Genomic DNA, 25024 nt, shown 5'->3' on the forward strand with positions numbered 1-25024 from the left:
TTCAGAAAAATGTTAAATTGGGCATAAATTAACTTGGATCATTTATAGCTGTTTTAGAATTTGGATTTGCAGTTTTCGGTTGGTTTGGGCTTGGGGTTTTTTTACCTACCTTATTTAATAGATTCTGATAATAGAGTTCTGGAAGGCTCATAAGATACATCAAGAAATTTTGAAAGTACAGGTTTACGTTGCTGTTTTGTTAGTGGCTAAATGGTTCTTGTTTTCACATCTTCATTTTTTTTAAGCATCAATGTAAAATTTTCAGGAAAAAATATAAATTTTACAGTTAGCATTTTAGTGTTCTCCATCACAGCAAGCTCAATAAACATTTACAGGATCAACTGTTTTGGAAAACACTAAATAGCACCTAATTTAGAGTATTTTTTTCTGAGAAGGTTAAATTAAGATTTTGAATATTTTTGTTACTTTTTTGTTATAAATGCAGTAATATATATAAGTGCAGGTAAACTTATATCAAAAAAGAGGCATATTTAGAAATTATGAAATAGTTGAAGAGGTTCTGAATAATTTCAGGAACTGGAGTATTTCACATGCTTCTAAATTGATCTTTTTCCCTTTTTTTCCTTTCTTTCCTTTTTTATCCCTGTAGGCTTTACTGCAGCAGCTGTGTTTGCATTTCTGTTTTCTGTTTGTACATTACAAGTTTCAATAAAGTGCAGCCTGGCACAGTTTTGGGATTTTTGCTCTAGGCAGCTTATAGATTCCCATGCTCATTAAATATTGAACGGCTGTAATCAAATAAGGATTGTAGTCATCTGAAGCCTAAGGAAGTAACTTTACAGTGTCTACAGACAGATTAATTAAGACCAAAGAAGAGTACATTATTCTTAGTAATAAATACTTTTAGAATCATTTTAATTTAGGTATTAATACTATCCTTGTACTTCTGTTTCCCATAGACTCAATTTGTACAGTTAGGTGTCCTGAGCTAGGACTGTGTTGACAATTAATTGGACCAGACAACAAGAACAGAAATATGACAGTGCTAACAATATTCAGTTATTTTATGCTAAGTCTGAGCTTATTCAGCATTTCATTTAAAACTTCAATTGTTGGGTAGAGAGGTTGCATGATATGCTTGAGGAGAGAGAGGATTAAGTAAATTTCTAACCCTTGGGTTCATAAAGAAAAATTAAAATAGTGGAGCAACTGTAAAAGCTCAGATTGATTCTGCAAAATTTTTAAGAGTTTTAAATATCTCACGTTTAAGCCTGTCATGTATTTTTTGAGCACTGTAAGTTCATTTCTTAGTTTGTCTCCTTAAAAAAACCAAACATACAAACAACTAAATACCAATAAACAAAACGGCAACAAAAAAACCCTAGAAAGTGACAGTCTGAAAACCTAGGCTATAGCAGACTGAGGTACAGATTTACTGAATAGACAAGAGGAGCTTTAACACTCATTCCTTGTGTCTTTACTGGAGTATTTGCACATGTAACACTTGTGCTTCTCTTCCATTTTGGCAGATAGCAGGTACAGGGAGGTAGAGTGGAGAGAAGCAGTGGCACTGTGCAGCATCCAAGAACTAGATGTTTGTTGTTCTTCCTGTCGCTGAATCCGACACTGATGGGAAGAAGAGGGAGGGTGGCTTTGGCCTGGTATGCACAGTCACCAGTGTATGTAGTGTCTGCCTAAGGTTAATCTTGGAAAAGCTTATTTTCCAAGTTTAGTTAATTTTCCAAGTTAATGACTGATTAGAAGTGGGAGTTAATCTGTATGTTTATTCTGTTACAATGAAGAATGTGTTTACATATAAGGAGGAAGCATATGAAACCACCAGTAGGCTTTAGGTTTTGCATATTTTTTTTAAACTTTGATTTTGTGGTATTTAAAATCTATTTGTTCAGTAGTTGAAATGCAATGCTGAATTTTTTACAGAAAAGGCAGTAATACTGTATCACTTGTTCTTACTTAGTGCTGCTTTTTCTAAGGGAATGAATGCTATCTAATGCCCAAATCTTGTGTGGCTGCATGAATAAAGAGCAAAACTCCATTACCACAATCACTGAAACTGTCCAATTAAAAAGATGCCGTAAACATTTTAATTAGTGCTTTACCAGAAATCAGTGCTACCTGATACAGCAACTTAGCAGTTTACTTTTACCTGCAATGCTGTCTTTTGTATTAGTGTCTTAAAACCATTTTTGTTTTTGTGTTAGAAATGTCAAGGCTATGTAAGTGGGTTAGTCATAGATAACCAGTATAATACTCCATGTTTTAGAACTCTGCATCAGCTGCTGGATCTATTTATCATCTTCTGGGGATGTTTCTTACCCTGAAAGCTCCTAACAGCTTTCTTCAGCCAAAATCAGTGTGACACAGCGGCCTTTTTCAGCAAGCATTTTCTTCCTGTTTCTCGCAGATGTCCTGCCTCCCAAAAAGACCAACTCCTCAGAACGTAACTATAGCCCCATATCTATTCTGATGCAAGAAAAAGATTAACTAGTTTCCATTTTGCATTTCAAAAAAGGAGACGTTAATATTGCATTAAGAATGATGTATTCATACACTTCAGTATGTCTGTTGCTTTTTTTGGAATCCTGAAAATGTGGCTTAATCTTGGACACAACATAAAAAAAGAGAAAAGGTGTTTCTAAACTGAAAGGCCAGTAGTTACTTGCAGTCTAATTGGTAGTTGGTACTATTTGAGAAATGGTGTGGCATGCCAGAGGCAGCTCTGCTGCTTCGCAGTAGCTGTGTTTGTGGTAGGCAGCGGTGGCAATTCCCCTGTCTTGCTGGAGGTAGTGTGTGTGTGTGCAGCCTGTGACATACTTGGAGTATCTCTGAGATGAAACTCCTTTGGATTGTTGCTGCCTGAAAAGTTTAACACAGTGTCTGAGAACATTCAACATAGTCTCATGATGACTCATGGATTTTAGCTTGTTATTTCCAAACAGTTCCCTCTCTCCAAGCTCTTCTTACATTGAGTGTTTGAGAGCACATAAATGCTTTATTAAAAAGAGAGACAGATTGAGACACAATAATGGGGCAATATGAGTACCTGAACTAGATACCTAAATAATACTGCTAATAATTCTGATGAATCATATTTGGGCAACAGGAGGCACTCCCATCCCACAGGCTAAGCACGTTGCCTGCATAGTTCTCTTAACCTTGAGAATGGAAAATGAGAATTAGCTGAAACCTGTAAGGCAGTGTGAACTACCAGTAGACCATTGAACAAGCCACATACTCTGAGCTGCAGCTCCACCGGTCTTTGTTCAAAATTTGTTTATCAAATCAGGCAGTTACACTTCCCCCTCCCTGTGTACATACATAATTATTTAGAACTCTTTAGGTGGTAGGCTTAGATGTTCTGGTAGATGATAAGAACCGAGTGCAACTGTTTGCTTTTGTACTGTGTTCATCTTTATGTACCTGCATGTGTCTGTAACTACTGCGGCAATATCAACACAGTCTTGAGACTTGGATAGAATCTTTGTGTTCAGGATAGTCAGCGGTTTCTTTCCCATATGGGATAAGCCTAGCTCAGTCAGGAAGACAATTTGAGGACAAGAATCTCTGTTCTAGAGAATGCCATTTATTCTGCTGAGGGTTGCAGCAATGATGTTCCTTGGATCATCCTAATAAAGTAAAAACCCGGAAAATAAAAGGAGCAATACATTTTAGATATATGTTTTAAAAAAGCAAGAGATGAGAAGGAAGTTTGTGCGAAAGGCAGTTAAAGGAAGGGCTGTAAAACAGGAAAATGGTGAAGTATGTTGGATATAAATTCTCAAATTTAAATGTAGTTTATAAAGTGGTACCATCTGTTACAGGTGGAAATGTTTACTTCACAAAGCTCACATTTGGTGGTTCTCCTCTAAAATATTTTAATTGCTGTGTAATATTTGTATTCTGTATTGTAGTTTGCATCCTTTCACACATACAAAATCTCGGGGAAACTGGTTTCCCCTTTGTAAAAATAGGCCATTGAAAAATAATTGAGTAACACCAGCAAAGGACTTCCATCGCTTCCTTTGTTCTGTTGTGCTGTTCGTCTGCTATTTCCATAATTTTTCTCTTTTAAATCTTTATCCAACTGAAGAATTCTACTTGACAGAATTGACAGACATCAAGTTTTGTAGGTGTAAGTCCATCCTAACGGTTGCATTAGAAACCTGCTATTCCTTTGACTTCATTGGAAGTCTGAAGAGTAAGTGGTAAAGATAGAACGATTAGAATTAAATGGGAAGTATTGGTTATTCAGGCCAACCTGAAATTCTCCATTATATGAAAGTGACAACTTTTGCATACTGGTTCAGAGGTAAAATTCACTGCAACAACTTCTCAAACATCTACCTGTAGTGTTTGCAATGCAAACAGACTTAAACAGCATAGTCATCAATCCTCTGTCTTCCCCCATGTGATCTTTAGTATAGTGTACATATGTGGAAAACTTAACATCTTTTTCAAAAGATCTACATAGCTGATATTACTCAGTGTAGCTTAACATCACTTCTGCTTTTTCATGTTTAAAAAAGCATTTTATTACAGATAATTCTTACTCATTTACAGTAGACATGAAAATATGCATAAATGTAGTATATCAAAGTACTTCATATTAAAGTTTTAAAATAATTTCTTCTTCTAGAGTGATGACTGCCTGACTGTACTGGGGGCGAGAGGAGGAAGCAGTTGTCCACTGGAGCAAGAAACAGTAAGTATTATGTAATTTTTACATATCTTCTATACCTGTTGCATTGTATCGAGCTTTTCAAAGCACATTGGTTTTTTTTAGAATGATCCCAAGGATTTCTTTTGCTACCCTAGATTTTGTAATTCTTACAAACGTGTTCGTAACCAGCATATCCACATTATCGCCATTTTTATATCACTCTTAAAAAATAATTTCATCAAATTTTAATTAATATAGATACTTTTTTTTGTTGTTGTTCTCTTGAACTTGGACCCAGACAGAACTTAACAAATGTTTGAATGTCACAACAGAAGAAATTCAGTTGCTCTGGGCATAATTGTGAGTGTTCTACATTTTTCTTGGGTCCTGAGGTGCATTTCCCGTATCCCTTTATGGTCATTTTGTGATCATATGTCTCCAGAGAATATAATGGCAATTTCCACATTTCGTCTAAATTGTCAGGCTTGCTAAACCAGTTGTATTACAGGACATATTTGTATTTTATTTTTTTTTATTTCTTGGGGGGGGGACACACAATGGGACTTGCTTGATTAGTTTGAGCTATTTGTTGGCAGTGTTTCCATGTTACTGAATTTTTGTAATTTTTTCCAAAACCCAAAACACTTACACCAGAATTGTCTTACAAAAGATACTGCAAAAAGAAATGTTTGTTGCTCTGCCTTTCACTGTTTTTCATGCTGCCAAGTAATTAGGGTTGTATTCCTTTCTTTTTTTTTTTAACCTTAAGTGACCTCATGATTTTCATCGTACTATTACTAAGGCAACCGTTGTCACTTACCTGAATTGGGCACTGTTAGAGCACCTCTTACTGGACATGACCATGCAAGCTTCCAGTTCTGTACTGTTTCTCCAAGATGCTCATTAGTGTGTTTTAGTTTGTTCTATTCTATGGCTCATATGTCTATATCATCAATGTCAGCTGTAATTACTATATTAGCTTTCCTAATGCAGAGGGGAGCGTTATAATAAAAAATATTACATTGTTTAGCTTCCTTATGTAAGTGCAGGATTACTGAATGTATATTTAGATAAACTTCCCATCTACTGAGAACTGTGCTGATGCTAATTCTTTGATGCTGTCCACCACTACAAATTACCACATAGAATTTACAATGGTAGAATCATTTCCATCTTTTCTCATTTGTAACTGATTTAATCTGTTTAATGGGTGACATGGAATTATGAAAATACAAGTGACAATGGCTATATATTTACACTTAGACCTCACAGGTGATAAAAAGCACTGTGCAGTTCATCAGTCTTAGGATTTAAATGCATGCCTGAGTAATAAAAAAGAAAGTTTTTTCTCCAAATCCCTATCTTTATAATAACTTTGCTGTCTTCTTCTATCCCTTATAACCTCCTATCACTCCTAACCATCCCCGTTTATGATCTCTTACAATTTCATAGAGGAATCAGAGGTGAAGATTATATGTAGGGAAGCAATGTTCTTTGCATAAAATAGGTCATAATTTTACTCTTCACTTATGAGGGAAGTGAGCAATTCCCTTATTCTTTCAGTTCACTTGTTTTCTTTTCAGTCTTTTCTGCTCTGAATTCATCAGGACAGATTTTTTGTTCACAGAGCATGGGAAATAAATAAGAATTATACTTGATATTTTCATATTTGGGGTAGAAAGCAGGCTTCCGGTAATGTATTCTATGTAGTATGCATGGTGCTGACCACTGTTAGTACTCTTCCCCAGGAAAGTATAGAAGTATTTCACTGGCAAATCGTTTTATTATGTGAAATGGAATATAAATTTATTTTTGGCAGATATTTATAAAGTTGTATATGCAAGCCCTTATTTGTAAAGGAAAAAGAAAAAGTGGGGTGATCAGAGCAAAACTTGCAATGATATTTTGTACTAAATTTTTCCATCAGTGAAACTGTCGTACTGTGGAAGTATTTATTCGAACACATATGCTTCATGAGCACACGGAATGGGATCTGAAGGTGGTGTAACAGTTCTAAGAAAGTGAATGTCTGAAGTGGTTTTTTTTTCTTTTTGCTTCACAAGTAAATTGCTTATAAAACTAACAGCTGCTGTTTTGAAGCTAATCTTAGTGAATTGAATGTTCTTAACCATTTCTACAATCCCACAGTCCTTTATCTTGCCTCTCCTGCTGCTTTCCCACCACCCTTGATCCCATTAGCAAAACTTGAGACAGCCTCAGCTTTTACCAAAGTGCAGCTTTGGTTTCAGCTGCTTTTCTGCAAGAGGAAGTGAATGTTGTGCTTTTTTCTCTGTGGCATGGTTGTGATAAAGCTGTGGTGCTCTTATCTCTCTTTTAGGTAGTGGCTCTTTATGACTACACAGCGCATCGATCAGATGAGCTAACCATCCATCGCAGTGACATTATCCAAGTGTTATACAAAGATAATGATAACTGGTGGTTTGGCAGCCTAGCAAATGGACAGCAAGGCTATTTTCCAGCTAATTATGTGGCTGGTGAAAGTAAGTTTACTGCTATCTTCCTGGTATACCGGTGTGGGTTTAACTGATGGTCCAAGATGTTACCATGCTGTACTGCTTATTGTTCTGAAGATATGAATATATGTAGCACACAGATGGCATAATGATGACTTAGCGTGATGCAGAAATTGTATAAAGTTAGCTAACCACTTAGCAAGTTGACATACCTGACTTAGGAAGGCATTGGCACTTAGTTAAACATTCCATCTTATATAGTGCTGGCTTAATTATCACTCAAATGGATTGATTCCTTGTCTCTTCTTGGAAATAGCCACCTGGTTCATGCCCTACCTTGGCAATGTTTTAGGATACATCAAAGCATTTCACAGACATCTTACATTTTTCTTAGGCAATCTGTTAGATCTAAGCAGTTACATTTGTAAAAACTCTTGATTTTCCCCCTACTGTAATGGAGAATGCTCAGTTCCCAAATAACTGAATTTCAGTATGAAGTTTTAAAAAACAGTAATGGTTAAATCTCATATCTGAGCACTGAACTTGCTACCAGGTCCCTGTTGTTAAAAACATTTTGATTAAACTACTACAGACAAACCTAAATGAATCTGAACAAATAATATAAGAATCATCCTACTGAGTCAACTGATGTAAAGATGCTTAGTGTCCTGACTGTTGTTAGTATTCGGCTTACGGACATAGTCTGTGGTTGCATGCTACGAAAAATTCATTTGCCTTCCTAAACTATCAAACTATCAGTTATACTGGTGTTTAGAAATCTCTTAGCTCAACATTTCTCAAGATCTTTTCCTCCATTTTCTAGTTCCTCCCTCTGTCCTTCAAGTGAAGTCTAGTATTTATGCCTCTTCCCTAAAAAACACTCAGACATAACACTGCTGACTTGATGATGGTAATTAAAGTTAGCTTAACTACTGTCTTTCCCCTTTGTCCTCCCCTTGCACATCTTATGCATTTTCTTCTTCCTTACTTTCTTGCAAAATAAACAAGAGATCAGTCTGTAGGAAGATTCTTCAGTGATGGCCTGTTCTTAAAAACACAGAAGAAAATTTTTGAAGCAGTGGTCCAACTGTGCAAAAAACCTCTGGTATATAATTCTTTATTTCAGTTGGTGACCATCTTATTAATGAACCAAAAGAAATGCATGTCATATATTTATCAAGTATCAACTGCATTGCTGTCAGTATGGACTTTGTTCTTAGTCATGTAAATGTTTGATTGTTTCTATTTTATATAATTATCTATATAAATTACATTTATATAAATAACATTTAAATCTAAGCTTACTAATATAAAGTTAATAGGCAAATTTTGATAAATTCTTATACAAAGTTTGGCTTTAGTTTCACCTGTTCCAACTGACACCCCTTTTTTGGTTAGATTGTAATGTCACAATTGTTCATATGAAATATGTACTTTCATAATTCTTTCATGACTCATAATGGTGAATTATGGATCCTGTTTTCAGAAGAATATGAAGAACAACCTTCAGGATTGGTACCAGATTCCGCTCCTCTCCTACCTGAAGGACCAACAGAAGCAGAGGAAGGCTCTCCAATGCTACATAAGGTAATAATGTGAGAAGGAACGATTCTTTAACTAGTGGTGGACTATGTCTTTTGTGTTCCAAGTGGACTGTATTAAATTTTCAATCCTTTTTGAAAAAATTTCTCCTGTGTAGACCTCATTCCAGGTAAGCACGTAGATTTTCAGCAGAAATCTAACTTTGTCTTGTGTGAATCCACATGTTCCATCACATAGCAATTAAATATTTTGCCTACTTTTGTACCATTGTAGTGAGTGGCAAACCACCTATTGACTCCAAGGTTTACCACGGTATCTCTCATGGATACTTTATGTAAATTACGGTTGAAGAAAGAACATGGGGTTTTCAAAACCTGACATAATTTCATGCACTTGACTGTCATTTTTATAATATACACTGCCCACAGACTTGAAATTTTCTGCCCTGCAGTTTCCTTATCTATCAGGTTGCTTAGGAGACAGCTGTGATGTTTTTCTCTCAAGAGTTTTTCATCCATGTAATGACATCCTAATTAAAGATATACAGTGTAATAAGAAAGCCTTATTATCAGACCAGGAGATATGCTGCATCTTAATGCACTTATTTGTCAACGGATGTTTCTGCTCGTTCTCTGACATGAATGACTTCACCCATCCTGTAGGTTGCTCAGGAGGGTAGAATGTAGAGAGTTCATAGTTTGGAGGAACAAAGGAAAGGAATGCTTTTTCTTGACCATATTAAATATCTCTCCACTCCCACCGGATACTTACATTGGATCGCAATTGCATATGTCGTTTTGTTGTTAACATTATCACATACTATACTGTGCACAGAAGCATTCCTGTTTCTGTGATTTTTAGTTAGCAGTCAGAATACAGTACGTACAGAACAACAAAGAAGAAATGGTCATTTTTTAGTCAAGGAAAAAGATGGAGTTTTATTTTATTTTTTTCAGATGTTTAGAGATACTGCTATGTACAAAGCAGGCCAAGTGACTGTCACGTCTCCAGACAGAGTTTAGAAACTTTGCATAGCTCACTTTCCCCTTCTGTGAAGTAAGATTGATGATTGTCTTAAAATATGGGATACTTTGTAAGCAAAAAAAAAAAAAAAAGTAACAGAAACATAACTTACTTCAAAAGTTACTTTTATTCAGATTTCTTTCAAATGGCTTGACTTTTCAATGTACCATGTACTTTTCTAAAATTTAATCTATATTTTGCATCTGATTTGCAAGACTCAAAGCATATGCTGTGTTCTAAGGTAAATTTTTTCTTTTTTTCAGAGGATTTATCTAATCTTTACATAATATATATTGCAGTGTTCAAGGCTGAAACACTCAAAGCTACTTCTATTAACGTTTTTTCTGTAACTTTTGTTTTTCTTAGGTGACTAGAGAGACATAGCATTTAATAAATTATTAAGTACGGATTACTCACATTGCGGTCTTGTTAAAGCCAGCGGTCTTGTTGAAGCCAACTGCTATAAATCGAAATGCTAAGTGTTTTTTTTCTGACTATATTTGAAAAACGAAATTAATCACTACACTAAGTAGTAATTAATCTGAAGTATCTCTTTTACCTCTTTGTAGCTGAGAAACTCATAGCAAAACCTCTGTCCAAGAAAGACAAGGGTGCATTACTTCCAGATACTTCTGTAAAGGCAGATTGGAACAATTATGGGAAAAAATACAAATTACTGGAAAGCATGAAGATTTTGTTCTTATATTGTCTGCATTGCTGGAGGCAAGGAAGGTATCCCAGAGGGAATATGTTGTTGTACTCACCCAGTTTCGCTTATACCTAGATTAAAAAAGGGAGAAGAGCTGAGATACTTCTAGTCATTAAAGACTTGATCATTTTTATCCACATCTTTTTTTCTGCTTTAATCTAATAGGAATCTAGTTGACTTACTGGATCAAAATAATAGTTTAAAATATTAAAATTATTATATAAAAATAATAGTTTTATGTATACTAACTAATGTTACTAACTTTTATAACAAGTATTTATTATTCAACTCTGTGAGAAGTAGCACTTTGAATTAAAATGGATGCGTATTTAATGATTAGTCAGAATTGTGTAGTCTGTATAGTACATACAGATATTCAAAAGACATAATGAAAAAAGTGTACAATAACAGTCCAAAACTAAACAAATATGTTGCTTTTTATCTGGCACGGCATCGAAGTTCACTACAAAATCATAGAGTCCAGAGAAAAGCATTGAAACATTTACAAGGCCTGGAAAAAGTGATGTTAGAGGATATACTTTAGAAGATTAAACTAGCCAAGAATGAGCAGCAAAGAGAGTGCATAAAATAGTACATGATGTAGAGAGGTAAATTGGATGCACTCCTTTTTTCTTTTTTTTTTTTTTCCCTTCTGCTGTTAACAAGATCAGGGAACATTAAGCTGGAATGGAACAGAGCTGATATTGGTAGAAGAAAATTTTTGTTTATGTTGTGCTTAGTTAACCTGGTGAACCTAGCTACTACAAGACACTATTAAACCTATGCACTCAGAGATTAATTTTTTTAATAACAGTTTAGGGTGAGATTCCAAATGCATCTAAATGACTGGGAAACACAAATCTGCCTGATTTTTATTTTTTTTTTATTTCAAGTTACATAAGCACCAAATAAATCACCAAGAAGATAGTGGGTTGAATCAAATGATGAATCATCTCTGTGTAATACTTGCAATGCCTTGAAGTGTGGCGGTTTTACAAAAGCTGCAGAGTGCTGCATAGAAGAAACAAATTGTCATTCTGCTGTTTGTAATAATAAAGGAAAGTCCTACACTGCTTTGGCTTTGGGCAATACCAGATACTTCTGAGACAAAACTGCGAAGACGACCACTGAAGGGGCTGATCAGTTATGGCAGTTCCTGTGTTGCAGCAGTGACACAGCAACTTTTCTTCCTATTCCTTTCATTTTTTTTCAGTATAAGAGCTGATGGAAGGAAATGCCAATTTCTTTTATACGGGAAAGAAGAAAAATCATAATTTTGTAATACCCTGTGGTGGTTTTTTTAATTTGGCAGAAAATGAAGCTTTTTTTTTAATCAAAAAAATATTTATTGAATAATTAAGTTGTTACCACCAGAAGAAAATATAATTGAATTTTTGGTTGTGTTTGGGTTTTGGCCACAAGCATGTTTTCAAAAATATTTATTTATATCCAGGTCTGCAATATCTATTGTTCTTTCTGTATTTTTTGAGGAATAGTTAAATACTTAGCTTTGTTAAGACTGCAAAACACAGTTACTGTGAAAATCATTGTAGCAGTTACTTGTGAGATTTGCTACAAGACTAAATAGAGCACTTAAAACCATAGAAGTATTCTACATTTTAATTACTGAGAATACCAGATGTCGATTTAAAAATAGTTTTCCAACTGCATATAGTATAAATGCATATTTAGCTAATTGTCAAAATTTTATGAGTGAATGAAATGGAATCATTAACATTAGAAGAAGGTGTAATACTCAAGATCCAATATTAATCTTTGCAAATAATAAAAGAAAGTTGTAGTTCAAAGAACCTGCTTTCAAAATGCTTTCTGCCATCAGCTTTGCGTTCATAACATAATAAGTTTATGCAAACCTTGTTTTCCTGCCTTATGAGTTACTTAACTCCTGAGCCACAAAATTAGGTCATAATCATCTTTAATTACTACATACATCTAAACTGCCAATAGAAATTTCATGGAGTGAAGTTTTCACTGCACTGGTGAAGAATCCCAGGAAACAGAGATGGACCTGTCATCTGGCTGCTCCAGTGAATGTGCTGGTTTCAGCTGCTTTTCCTTAAGAGGAAAGCAGAAAAGACAGGGATTCACATAGGGTTGTGTCAGAAACCAGAATTCAGGTTTTGCAAAATTTTGGTAAATCAGAAATGTTTCAAAATCGATGGAGTGTCCTGGGGGCGAGGGGGGGGGGGAGGGGGGTGGCGGTCAGAAATGTTCTGCTGCCTATAAAATCTTACAAATACGTTTTATAATTCAAGGTGGCCTACCACTCTCTACATAAAATGCATCTAATTAGATTATGAATGTTAAGTATTCAGTTCTACATTATGTGAGAATACTGGGAAGTAGTAATAGACAAAAACAAAGCAGTAATTTAAAATTTCCGTTTAAAGTGTAAGAAAATATTCTTTCTGATGTATTTATCTTTGAAAAATTATGTTAAGGTGTAAAATAATGCAAATGTGAAATAAAAAGCATGATAAGAAAAGGGTTACCTTGAGGAACTACATCATTGCACAATTGCACAATTTGGATAACTTACACAGAGATCATCAAAACTTGATTCCACGTATGTTTAAACAAAGTTTGGAGTTATCACTCTTCACATAAATAATTCATGTTCTCATTCTTCTTGCCCTAGAGCAGGTTGTTGTCAAACTTTCTGCATACTTAGCTTAGTGTGTCTGAAACTAACCTGCCAAGTAATTGATACTTTTCCCGTGGGCTTGAGCTGATTCGATGTGAGTGTTTTCGTGGGCTGAAGATTTATTAGATCTAAAAATTACAAAAGCATAGAAAACATGCTCAAAAATATTTCCAAAAATACTAGCTAGAAATTTTTCTATTAGTTTCATCAAAAATGTTCATTTTATGGTTTGTGCAGTTTCTGTTTTCTCCTTTAGTGGCACCTTTCTTCACATTACTGGGGAACACTTCAGTGACTGGTTATCTTTTAGGAAGAGGAGGGACTAGGAAGATATGATAATGCTAACGAAGGAAACAGTAAAGGATTGGTGTGATGGAACTCTTACAGAGAATAGAGCTGAACACTTACAACACGTCGTGAAGTGTGCTCATTTTCAAGGTTCAGAGAGGTTGCAGGCCCAAAAAGATGTGATATTGAATTGAATTAGAATGTATTATAGTACAGTTCATAATTCTGGGCTTCATTCGTGCCTAAGATGATTACAGATCTGTCTTTCTAAAGGCACTGACATCAGGGCTGAAAGAAACTATGCTTTTCTAGAATCAGTCTGCAAAGCTGCGCTGTGGTCTTCCACATAAACTGTTGAATAGACATTATAAAATAGATGCATCTTTGCAAATCCTACTTTTGAAGTAGTAATTACTTTGATTGTTCTTGAAGAAATCCTTCTTCTGAAGGAAATGTTACTATGCTATCATCCATGAGGAATGGACCATTTTCCTTAAATGTTGCCCGACGTTAACATATTTCATCTTTTTAGTTCTGTAGTTTCCTATTTTTAGATATTCTGTTTTCCCTTTAAAATGTAGTTTGTACTGTTCAAGTTTAATTACTGTCTTAAGCATATGTGGGGCTACTTTATTTGTAAGCTGGTAGCTCTTCTTTTCCAACTCCAGAACCACCTCTGTGGTTCCTAATGAGTTCTGTCTCAAAAATTGTTTACATCTGTGTCTATAGTATTAAGTCATTGGAAGAAAAAGTACCTGGTTTATAATCAAATTAATACCTGTTGGGGAAAAAAGAAAAGATGAAATTACATCCATCGTCATTCACTGTAAGTGACTCGTCTGTTTAAATATAGGTAGAATCAGGCTGAGGCACTGAACTGGTCAAGCAGAACCAGAAATACTATTAAGAACACTTACATTAAGGTAGCTTTCAGGAGCAAGGTAACTTCTCTCTTCCCTGTGGTTTTCTCCTTGGGTCCTCATAGCCTCTTTCTGAACAGGACTGAACTTTTAAAATGTAAATTTTAATGCAAAGCTGTAACCGCAGATAAATTCCCAGAGGCCAAGACTTCAAGAGGGAAAACTGCTGTTCTAAACCGTAGTGCTTCAGTCTGAAATATCTTGTCTCCACTCTTCCTCCTCTTTCTTTTGTTGTCCCTCAAATAGTTGTTTGAATTCTGAGGTGCAGTATTTGTCAATGTTGAGCTACAACTACAGTTTTCACCCACCATATATCCTGCTGGTCTCTCCTAGCCCTGAACAGGTCTGGGATATTGTTGTTTCAAAGCCAAAATCAGGCAAAGTCCTCTCTGCCTGTGGCTCTAGCATTCGTAGATGGAGAACCTAGTGTGTGTTGGCTTAGTCCTAAACACTTCAGTGGTTTAGCTGTTTTTTATGGGAAAGACAGAATTTCATGCCCATGTCTCTGTTGTATGTGGTTCTGCTAGATACAACTATGTTAATACTGTTAGACGTAAGGGTTACAATATGGTTAATCTGAATTAGCTAGGCTTGTTCTTTAACAACACTAGAAAGGGGGGAAAGCAATTACAAATAAATTGCATTTTAAATAGGAAGGTCATGGCAAAAGGAAAATATGTAATTCTGCTAGCAGAGCTCCCTGTCAGTTGTTCATTTAATGGGGAAATGTTTGCAAGAGTACAGAACAGCAGCAAAGAAAATGATGAGTTGTGTGTGGTGTCACAGCATTTCTCCCAAACATGACTCAGAACAGTTTTGGCAGGTGGCATCAACATGGTTCTCGGGAGTAAAGTAAATTGCTATAAATCTTTCACCCATGGACAATGTAATAAAAAACAAAATACAAACTTAATACTGAGTTTAACATTCTAAAGACTAGTCTGAAAAGACACAGACACGTATTTGTTCTTGCCATCTGTGATCTAACGAGTCTTTAATTAGATCAAGTTCTGTAGAAACAGCTTCTGTGGGAGGGTTCCCCTGTGCAGAGTGAGCAGGCTGTAGAGGAAGTGCATTTACTTTCATGGCTTTAAAACCTAAACAGACTGTCTGCACCTCTTCGTTCTGTCAGTCTGTCTCTTAGTCTGTCAGAGAACCTCTGCAGACCATTAGTCTTAGAGTCAACTCTGCACAGCCTAGAAGAAAGCACTACCAAAGGTGAAGACTTGGGATGAGACTTTGTCCCAGATACTTCTTTTAGATGCCCTCTGCTTCGGGTTTTGCTAGGAAGTGTGTTGTGATTCATATGATTGTTTCCAGAAGTTGCAGAGGGAGAGTTTAGTACTTGACTTACTGCTGTGGATTCTACAGCAGGGGTCAGGAACTAATATGCTTTTGTGTATTTAGCCTTTAAATTTTTTTTGCCTTGGTTGTTCCTCACGTGGCAACACTGAGACAATGTTAAGTATCAAAAAAGGAGCTGTAAAGCAAACCAAGCCTTCTAGAAAAGGAAGGCATATATTTTATTACTCTTTTTATTTTTATGATTGTAAACAAAGCAAAAGAAACTTCAGAAAATCTAAGCTTCTACAGTTGATATGAACTTATGTTCTCTCCTTCTGGTGAGCTGTATCTTTCAAAGGGTGGAGAATTAGAATGCGGCAACAAAATTGAACACCATTAGTGGCACACTGTACAAAGGAGCTCGTGTTTTGTACAAGGTTCAGTATTTGTTCTTGTGAACAGAAAAGCTCAAGATAATTATAGTATCTGAAACATTAATTATTTCTTTAAACAGAGCCCTAATAATTCTGTATTCATATTTAAGCTTTGCAATCTGGATGAATTTAATAACTAACACCATATCTGTTACAACACTAGATTTGCTAAATCTTAGTACAGACACAGTGACAATAGCACAGAGCTCTTCGGAGCTTCCTGGGAGATCTGCCCATGCATAACAAGTGGTCAGCAGGTTTGGAAATGGGGAAAGAAAAGATCGCCAGCCTCTTCAGCCCTCCATACTCTAGACTTACGTGGCTTGCTCCTTACATCAGCATGTCCCTGATGCATTCTCAGTGTCTAAGTGTAACCACTACCTCCTTAGCCAAATAGCTCCTGCCCGTTTTCCCAGCCTCCACTCACTCGTTCGCAGTGCTCCTGCTGCTACTTCATCCCCATGTTGCAGCAGCTCTTGCACTGCCACCTTGCATCTGCTGCTGGCCCTGCTTGTTCCTCCCATCCCTGGGCTGGGAAAAGTAGTTCAAGGAGTGGGGTAAGAAGGTCGCAAAGGTATGTGGGCTGGACAAGAGAAGATAGTGGCAGACACATCTGCTTCAAAAAGATCTAGTGTCTAGTTCCTACCTCATTATATGCTTGAAAGTTTGTAAGAATAAGGTAAGAAAGCTATCGTGCTCGAACACTACTCTTGGGAATTGGGAGTCTGTCCCTACAGACCCTAGGAATTCTCATTAGTTGCCACGTCAGGTGAACACAGCTATTTGAATGTCTCTAATTGTGTGCTTTTTTTCCTTTGGTATTCATGCTGAAATGCTGTGCTTGAGCATATGAAAGCCTATGTGATGAGTTGTTTTTAAAACAGATCATAAGAACCTTCAGTTAGACAGCTTAATTATAGTGGATACTTTAATCTTCTAACTGTAAAACAAGGATAATTTCCTGTGTTTTGGTGTCTGAAAGTGTAAAAAACTTAGTCCATTTTTTATAAGATAAGTCAGTCTTCTGTAGTGGCACTTAAGAGAATTCTACTAGACTGTTCTCTGGAAAGGTCCATATTTGATTATAGTATTAGTAAAATGTAGAGATTCTGTAATATTTACTTAAAAGGGAAGGTAAAAAGCCTACTTCAACATCATTCACAGAGGATTTTCAAAAAGATTTCGTTTTGACTGCAAGTGAAGTAAATTCATGATTATATATGGCAAGGAACCACAAGTTTACAAATGCTGAAGGAAATGTTAACTACTTAGAGTCATTCCCTTTACAGCACTCTCTTGTATTATACTTCATATTAGTGGGACTATGTTTCTTTCTTTTGTGTTTACTTTTACCATTGACTTAGTCTCAAGTTTATTAACAAGGATTTTGTGTGTGAAGTAGAATTTTTTCCTGGTCCCGCCAATGCTACATCATTATATTCTAAATAGTCTTGAGTGTGTCTAAAATAATCCAGCAAAAAAAAATTTGTTTTTTCAATTTTTCAAATCCAAAGTGTTTTTTGAGCAGACTAATTCTAATGACTAATGCTTGAACATGGTGGTTGTGGGCAGTGTGCTTATATGAATTCAGTAAACTCACTAAGTCAATGGGAGCTTGATCCTGTTTCTTCTAAGTCAACAGAACAATACTATTAAACTAACAAAATAATACTAGGGAATGGGACCGAGACAAAAAAGTTCAAATCTAATTCAACTACTAACATTGACTAGATTTTTTTTTCTAATTAATTCCGTTTAGTTTAAGAAAGTAATTGAACTGTTCAAGGCCTAAAACTAAGGTTTGGGAGATATAGATTGTGATTCCAATACAGTCTTCATTTGTGTGTGCCAAGAAAATTTTAATCTGTGCCTCACTTTACTCCAAATTAAAATTGGACAATAGTACTTGATGAGGAAATGTTAAGTTTTATTCATCAGGGCTTTGAAATCTGTGATGGATTAGTTTAGTGTCTGGAAACAAAGTATTTTTGTTCCATTTTAAAATGCCGAAACTAATGCTTAAGTGATAAAAAGAACTGCTGTGAAGCAGCCCTCTGTTTTCTCTCTTTAAGCATTAAATATGGAGGGACCACAGTATGCTTTGCCTGTGAGCTCACACAAAATGAAACAAACAATTGGCAAGCTAGAGCATCAAGAACTGTAATTAGTTTTTTTCTCTGTTGCTTGTAGAAAGCCCTTGTTGACTTTGTGGTTACTCTCCAGAGCTGCTGAATGATGCTGTGTGAGCTTCCTAATACTGCTCATTTTTAACTGGGGTTTTAGAGACAGTAATGCCACTAACTGGCTGTTTTTTGAACCAATTCAGGCTTATAGCAGAACATTAAACATCTTTCTTACAAGCAGATGAGTACCTCTGTGCTTGGCAGAACTGGATGGTCTGATGCTTTTAACACTAAGGCTATTTGAGAAATTCAGAAACAATGTAGTAGGTTTTGCTTTAGGCTGACCGTGAATCTGAAGTTCAACTAACAGTCTTAAAATCATAAACAAGGACCAAGGTTTGAGGGTTTAGTTTCAAGCCTGTTCTCCTTTACTCCCTGAAAAAAATCTTATTTTGGGGGAAGTACTAGAATCTAATTTCTCCCTATCTTCTCTGGCCTAGGGCTCCAGACTTTTTCACCTGCTTTCCAAGGTCTTCATAGGAACCAGTCCCTGCTCTTACAATGCCTGCCTGGATATAACTTGTTCTTTCATGCACGCCATACCAAACGGACACTGACAGAGCCTAGCTGTCCTGTCAACCTGAAGCAGAGCTCCACAATGGTTTCTCACTGACAGCGTTGTGATACTAGGTCTGAACCTACAGTGTGCTGCACTGCTTTCGTGGTGCTCCATAGGCCTGCAGTTCATGGTTGAATGTGTGGTTTATGCTTGGTTCCAGAAAGGCAAATTTTGAAAGAGACATAAGGCCTATCAGTTGTGTTGGCTTCTGCCCTCCGTGAAAATGAAAGTACATGGGTCATTACCAGATACTTGTGAACAGCCTGCGTGGAAGAAGGTAGAGAAAATAATCTGACCCTGGAGACAGTAAACTCAGGAAGGGCAGTCACATTTCTTTATGGGAATTCTTGCAGTAGGTACGACCTGTTAGAATGAGAATAGGTTTGTTTGTAGAGAGACTGAGTTGCATGCTCCACTAATTTCATTAGAAATCAGAGAATTTCCTTAAACTCTTCCAAGTTTGGTTTTTTTTTTTTTTTGTTTGGGTTTTGTTGGGGTTTTTTTAGCTCTGAATTATAAAGTAACCTGGAACGATTTGAACTGCTTTTGACTGAAACTTGCAGGCTTAAAAAATAGACAAGTTTCTCTTGTTAAACCTATGCAATAAGATGGCTTTTTAGTATTCTGTCTTTACTTATGTAGTAGGAGAAATAACTCTTGATTCTTTACAGACCATGTATGTTTTAAGCTGACTTCAAGCAGATTCCTAACCTTTGGTTTCTACACATACCTGAAAACTCTTTATTTGCAAGTAACTTTTTTTTTTTCCTTTTAAAGCAGGGTAGTGTTTCCTTGTTTGTAACCACATAGGAGTTAACATTTTATGGCTGATAGACATTCTTTTTCAAACGAGGTATATTCTCTCCTTATTCAGGAAGCTGGTGGGTTTTTGTACATGTGTTGGCCCCGTTGTCTGTCATTTTACCTTCCTGCTTCTTTTTTTTTCTTTTACAGACATCACCAGTCATCAGTAAATCAGGGGACCTAAAATTTAGCTCAGAATCTGACACAGATAGAGACTCACCTGCAACACGGTAAGCAGGAAATACTTAAAACAATTTGCAGTGTTACTTCTACAACTGTTGTTAGAAAACTGAGAAATGTTGCAAGGGTAATTTTGTTTTAGCAAGAAAAACAGTACTAGGGCAACGATTCGAAAAGCGCTTCACAATTGAAACGTGACAGAAATAACAGTTTGTATGTGTGTACACAGACACACTTCCTCGCCCAAAAGAGCAAGGACTATAATGTATGTAAGAATCGAAACTCAGGGATACGGGACTGCCTTGTGGCATCCCTTAGCTATGTATTAGGCTTTATTGCTACAAACTGCCAACTATTTTTGCACCTTCTAAAAATTAATTAGTGTAGATTGTGAAAGGTTGTCACATACTGAGATGATGCAAGCTAACATCTTTGTGACACTTGCATTTTTAAGAAATTATATGTATTTGTCATGTGAAAGCTGTAGGTAGATAAGATCTCAACATTTTAAACAAGAGCTTCCACAGTATCTTTAGCTATTGCAACCGTTTATACTTGAAAAAATACATCTGAAAATACATCCCGTGTTTGCCAATACAGGTATCTGTTATCTAAAGCAAAGTTATTTCACTATTGTTTTCCAGACTGGCCCCCTCCTCATGTAAATAATCTGTGCATATATGGTGTAGATGCAGATACATATCTAATTTTAATTTACCTTTAAATCTCAATTTTCTATCTCCACCTGTATCTAGATTTGAAAATATAAAATTATGAGTAGAAAGTTTAACCCTCAGGTATGATGAGGAATGGGCTTTGACAGAATTCAGTGTTGAATTTTGGGCATAACTATTCTGATAGGATGTACATTAAGGAAGGAAATGCCTTAAAAGCACAGTTACTGTGACAATTGATACGGTCTGTTAGAAGTGAGTATCAAAAATGTGGTATGACTCAACTCCATTAGTAGAACTTCAGGAAACACTTTGCGTGACCTTTCCAGGTCATCCACTGAAGAATGCGGGACCACAGATTTAAAATGTAGAATCACAAATGATTTAATCAAATTCAAGAATTTTGAGTTACGTCAAATGTGTAATACTCATTTTAATGGAAATTAAGGCTGTCCTGAGAAGAGGTCACACTTCAGTGTGATGCTGAAGACACAGAGCCCCCAAACTGCTTCAGTTACATTTCAGAAAGGTGAGAGAAGACACCTACATGCCTGAGTCACTTGAATGTGCTCCCTCCTCCTGAACTATAAGAAGCAGAAGCATCATGGAGATGCCAGTCTGAAGTTATTCTTCATGTCATTGCTGTCCCATCTGGGCAAAGAGCACTATTGCAGAACCTCTTTCACAAGCTTTCAGGGTACTGAACCATTTATACCTGATCACTGGTGAGGGTGAATGGAAGATGCCATGATGCTATATTTTAAACTAATTTGAAAGGGAGGTAGATAAGCATGCCAGTCCTACAGTGCAGTATTTTCCTTCCATGTACAGGACATTCTAGGTTTTATTATGGTTTTGCTGTATTTTTTCCCAGTGCTTGTGTTTTGTCTGATGTGGAGAGGGCAGTTTTCACTGCATGTTTTAAGATAAGAATGCAAATCTGAGTAATGTCTACTCCTGATCTAAAGCTTGAATCTGAAAGTATGTACATTGCAGGCTCTTCCATGAACTACAACATAATGGAATGTGATTAACTTGTCTTTGTAATTATAACAGCGATTCCACGTACCACGTTGGTTTGAGGGTTGGTTTTTTTTGAAGACTACAGAGTTTTGCCTTATTTTGAGAGCTATAAGAGAGAAGGATCTTCTGGCATTTCTGATGCCACTAGTTAGAAAGACTGTTCCATATTTGTGTTTATAGGCTGTCTATATAGCACAGAGTAGATAACAAAATGTTTCAGAAACATGGTAGCGTATTTTTAATGAAAACTCTCACTTCTTTGTACCTGAAACAGTGACCCACAGGGGCTGTGACAGATCTGTAGGTTTCTTGTTCATTGTAGTTGGTATGTCTTAAAATATCCTTAAAAAATGACACTCATGCAAGTGTTGTGATCTTAACTGGAAAAGTTTTCTACTTTAGCATCTAAAAGCACTATCAACATGACTTGTGATCCAGTCCAATCTGTTCTTAAATAGTTGCTCCACTTAGAACATTCTGCTATTTTCCTGTTTTCTGTGAAAATACACTTAATATCCATGTCAAATGCTAGTATATTATAGGAATTATGCAGTAAATAAACTTTGTAAGAATGAAGTGAGATGTAATTGCTAAGTACACACTTCCACTATGGAGAAGTGAAACTGACAGCACCTGCACAACTCGCTAGACCTTTATTTGAGCCTCCAGATGAATGATTGCTGTTTGGCCTATTAGAACAGTATTCATTAGGGCCACAATACCTGCTGTAAAAGAAAGTGAATGGCAAGCCCTTATGGCATGTCTATCTTTCAGAATTTCTGGATGGAAAGTACAGTTTTGCAATAGGAAAATAAATTTTATCCAAGATGGTAGTAGATTTTTATCTTAGCCAAGCAGTTAACCTATCTTCTGCAGACTTTAAAAGAAACAGAGAAACGGCCACATAATAGATGCTGAGTGAACCAAGGTTTTTATCTAGGTATCTCAAAGGTTTGATGCATCATCACATCTGGTGTTCAAATAATAAAGAGATGAAAGCTTCTCAAAATCTGAGTAGCTTTATACTGAAAATCCGCATAGCAGCCTCACCCTTTGAATATTAATGAAACTATTTGTCAGGACAGACGTTTTCTCCTTAGATATATTCCTATTGTACGGTTTTGTTGAGCTACACTAGGTAGTGCTGTCTGCGTAAATTTACAAATGTTTACACATGAGACCCAGCTGAACACTCAGTTTGATAGATTGGTACTTATACTGCTGAGTAATTATGATTTTGTACTCCTGCTTCCTCATGCAGCAGTACTTCTCAAATTGTTTCAGGAATCCTAATGCAGAAGGTCTTAAACTCCAGTGCCTTTTCCTTAGGATATTCCAGTATTAGAGCTGCAGCAATTCATTTTTCATGAATACACAATTTAGCTTAAAAAAACCCACCCAAAACTATAAGCAGATACTTATCAGTCCATTAGTAAGGCTGGTGTGTAAACATTTCCATCTATAAAATATTAGTACATTACGACAGTATCATCAACAGTAGTGCTCTTGCAGCACCCTTTTTGGGGGAACTGCGTACATCTCATTACATTCTTTAGTCTTGATTCATCCACTCGCTTATGTGTTTCAGCAGCATTCAGTGTAACAGTTCTGGTCACAAACCAAGACCTCTTTGTGCTACGCACAATACAAATTTTGAACAAAGACAGTACCTGCCCTTGAAAGGTTACAGCTGAAGTATTATTATGCATTTATAGTTTAATAAAGTTACACTTCTGCCAAGAACGGGAATTCATGGTTGAAGTGGTGTAACATCTGCATAATCCCTGGCATCATCTGCAAGACCAGTCTAATTCTCTTGTTAAAGGCACTAACTGGGAAAGATACAGGAGCTTGAGTGATGCTTTTGGCATTGTATGAAGTCTGGATAAGCATAAATAGACATTAAAGTGATTTCTGATTCTGTAAATCTGTCATAGTTCAGGTAAATTAAAATGGAAAACTTAATCTCATACAGTTTGCCTGCCTATCTTAGTCTTGTTGGATAAATAAACTAGGTGTCTGAGCTTAGGAAAGGGGGAAAAAAAATTGCAATGACTTTTATGAGAGGAAGAGTGTGGTAATTTGTATTTTTTAACTATATCTGTTGACTATTGATCAAGACTGGCTGATTTTTTTTTTTAAGATCATGAGCAGTTCTTTCCAAAGCAATGCTATGATAAAAAGTAGACAAGTGAAGTGGTCTCATATTTTGTCTTCATGGTTTTTCTGTCTTTGTTCTGCTGTGAAACATAGTTTTTGTAGCTGTTCCAGCATTGTACTCAAGAGGGACAGGCAGACAATTGCTCTAACAGATCAGCTGTGGGTGGAAAAAGCTCTAAATTTGGGCTAACTTTGTGTTTCTTTTACTCTTTTTATATCTACTTTTCTCTAGAGGTGCAAAGAAAAAGAAGAAAAAGATACAGAGGAATGAAAATCAGCACAACTTAATGGGTCTCGATACTCTTGTATCATCAGTTACAGCTAATGGTGTTGAAAAAAAATCTACAGCCCATGGGGTGGAACTGAAGAAGAAAAAGGCAGTGAGAGGCTCAAACTTAAGCAGAAATGGAAAGACAAATATTGCCTTTGAGCCTGAATGTTATGATGTATAGTCATAATTTAATTCCAGATATCGGTGTGATATTCAGCATACACATTGAAGACTGCAACTACAATCTCACTTCTAGGATTAACAAGAAAAAGAGAAATTAAAATATTCAAATATGCAAAATGGCACCAGTGTGGACTCCCCAGTGGTGTAAACATGTTTTGGGAGACTTTTGCCCTGAGTTGCTTGAAATCCATAGAACTTGACTGATCGGCTCCTCACTGGACTGGTATCATCTGAAACCATCAAATACAATGTTAACCAATTTAATATCTGATTACACTGTATCAGGCATTTCTGTAGACCGTAGATAATCCATTGGGAGCAGAGACTCAAGTGACCATGGCTGATCTAGAGCAAAACAAGCTCAACCACTACATAAGTTACTAGATTAGCATAAATAGAGGAGTGTTCAGAATGGTAAAATTCCAAAGGAATGCTGACATTACAGGGTAGCTGAAAACATAAGCTTTTAAAAAATATTTTCCTGGCATCAGATATTCACTTGGACTGCATTTTGCAGCTCTGAAGCAAAAATATGAGTAACCAGCTATGCAACTACACTGTCTTCAGTGGGACTACTCATGCTTACCAATGTAAATAAGTGTTGCAAATTCCAGGCAGTTATATTTTTCAAATGAGGGGTTTTGCACATAATAAAGATGCATCACAATTTTGACAGAGTTTCTGCGTCCTTTGGCAACAGTCTTGCCAAATATACTTTCTTTTGTCTGAATGAAATATTTCATATCAGTCTGTGTTGTTTGTTTTACTTGTAGTCTTTATCCATTTTAAGTGTCATTAACCTATTTTTTTAAAATTAGTATTATGTTGTGAACTTTTACTAATGACCTCACTAATTATCTACAGTGCTTTCTATCAGTTAGTGTTGGTATTTTTTCTGGCTGATGATGTCCAGTTTATTTTTACTCTGCTAGGAAATTCTTCCTCCTCCCCCTCTGAAGCAATAAATAACATAAAATTAGAAAGCCCTTATTTAGTAGACAGGGCA

At 36.1% G+C, this 25024-nt stretch overlaps 1 protein-coding gene across 2 annotated transcripts in view; it reads left to right on the top strand.

Moving 5' to 3' along the window:
* AHI1 (Abelson helper integration site 1) overlaps positions 1-24695 on the top strand; it is a 98950-nt gene extending 74255 nt beyond the window's left edge. For both annotated transcript variants that reach the window (XM_055714260.1, XM_055714261.1), the window contains exons 21-25: positions 4619-4684; positions 6981-7143; positions 8603-8703; positions 19678-19757; positions 23797-24695. In XM_055714260.1, the coding sequence (XP_055570235.1) occupies positions 4619-4684; positions 6981-7143; positions 8603-8703; positions 19678-19757; positions 23797-24016 (630 nt within the window). In that variant the 3' untranslated portion in view covers positions 24017-24695. The remainder of the gene's footprint in view (positions 1-4618; positions 4685-6980; positions 7144-8602; positions 8704-19677; positions 19758-23796) is intronic.
* The last annotated feature ends 329 nt before the right edge of the window (positions 24696-25024 follow it).

The sequence above is a fragment of the Falco cherrug genome, chromosome 6, assembly GCF_023634085.1.
Source record: "Falco cherrug isolate bFalChe1 chromosome 6, bFalChe1.pri, whole genome shotgun sequence".
NCBI classification, from domain to species: Eukaryota; Metazoa; Chordata; class Aves; order Falconiformes; family Falconidae; genus Falco; species Falco cherrug.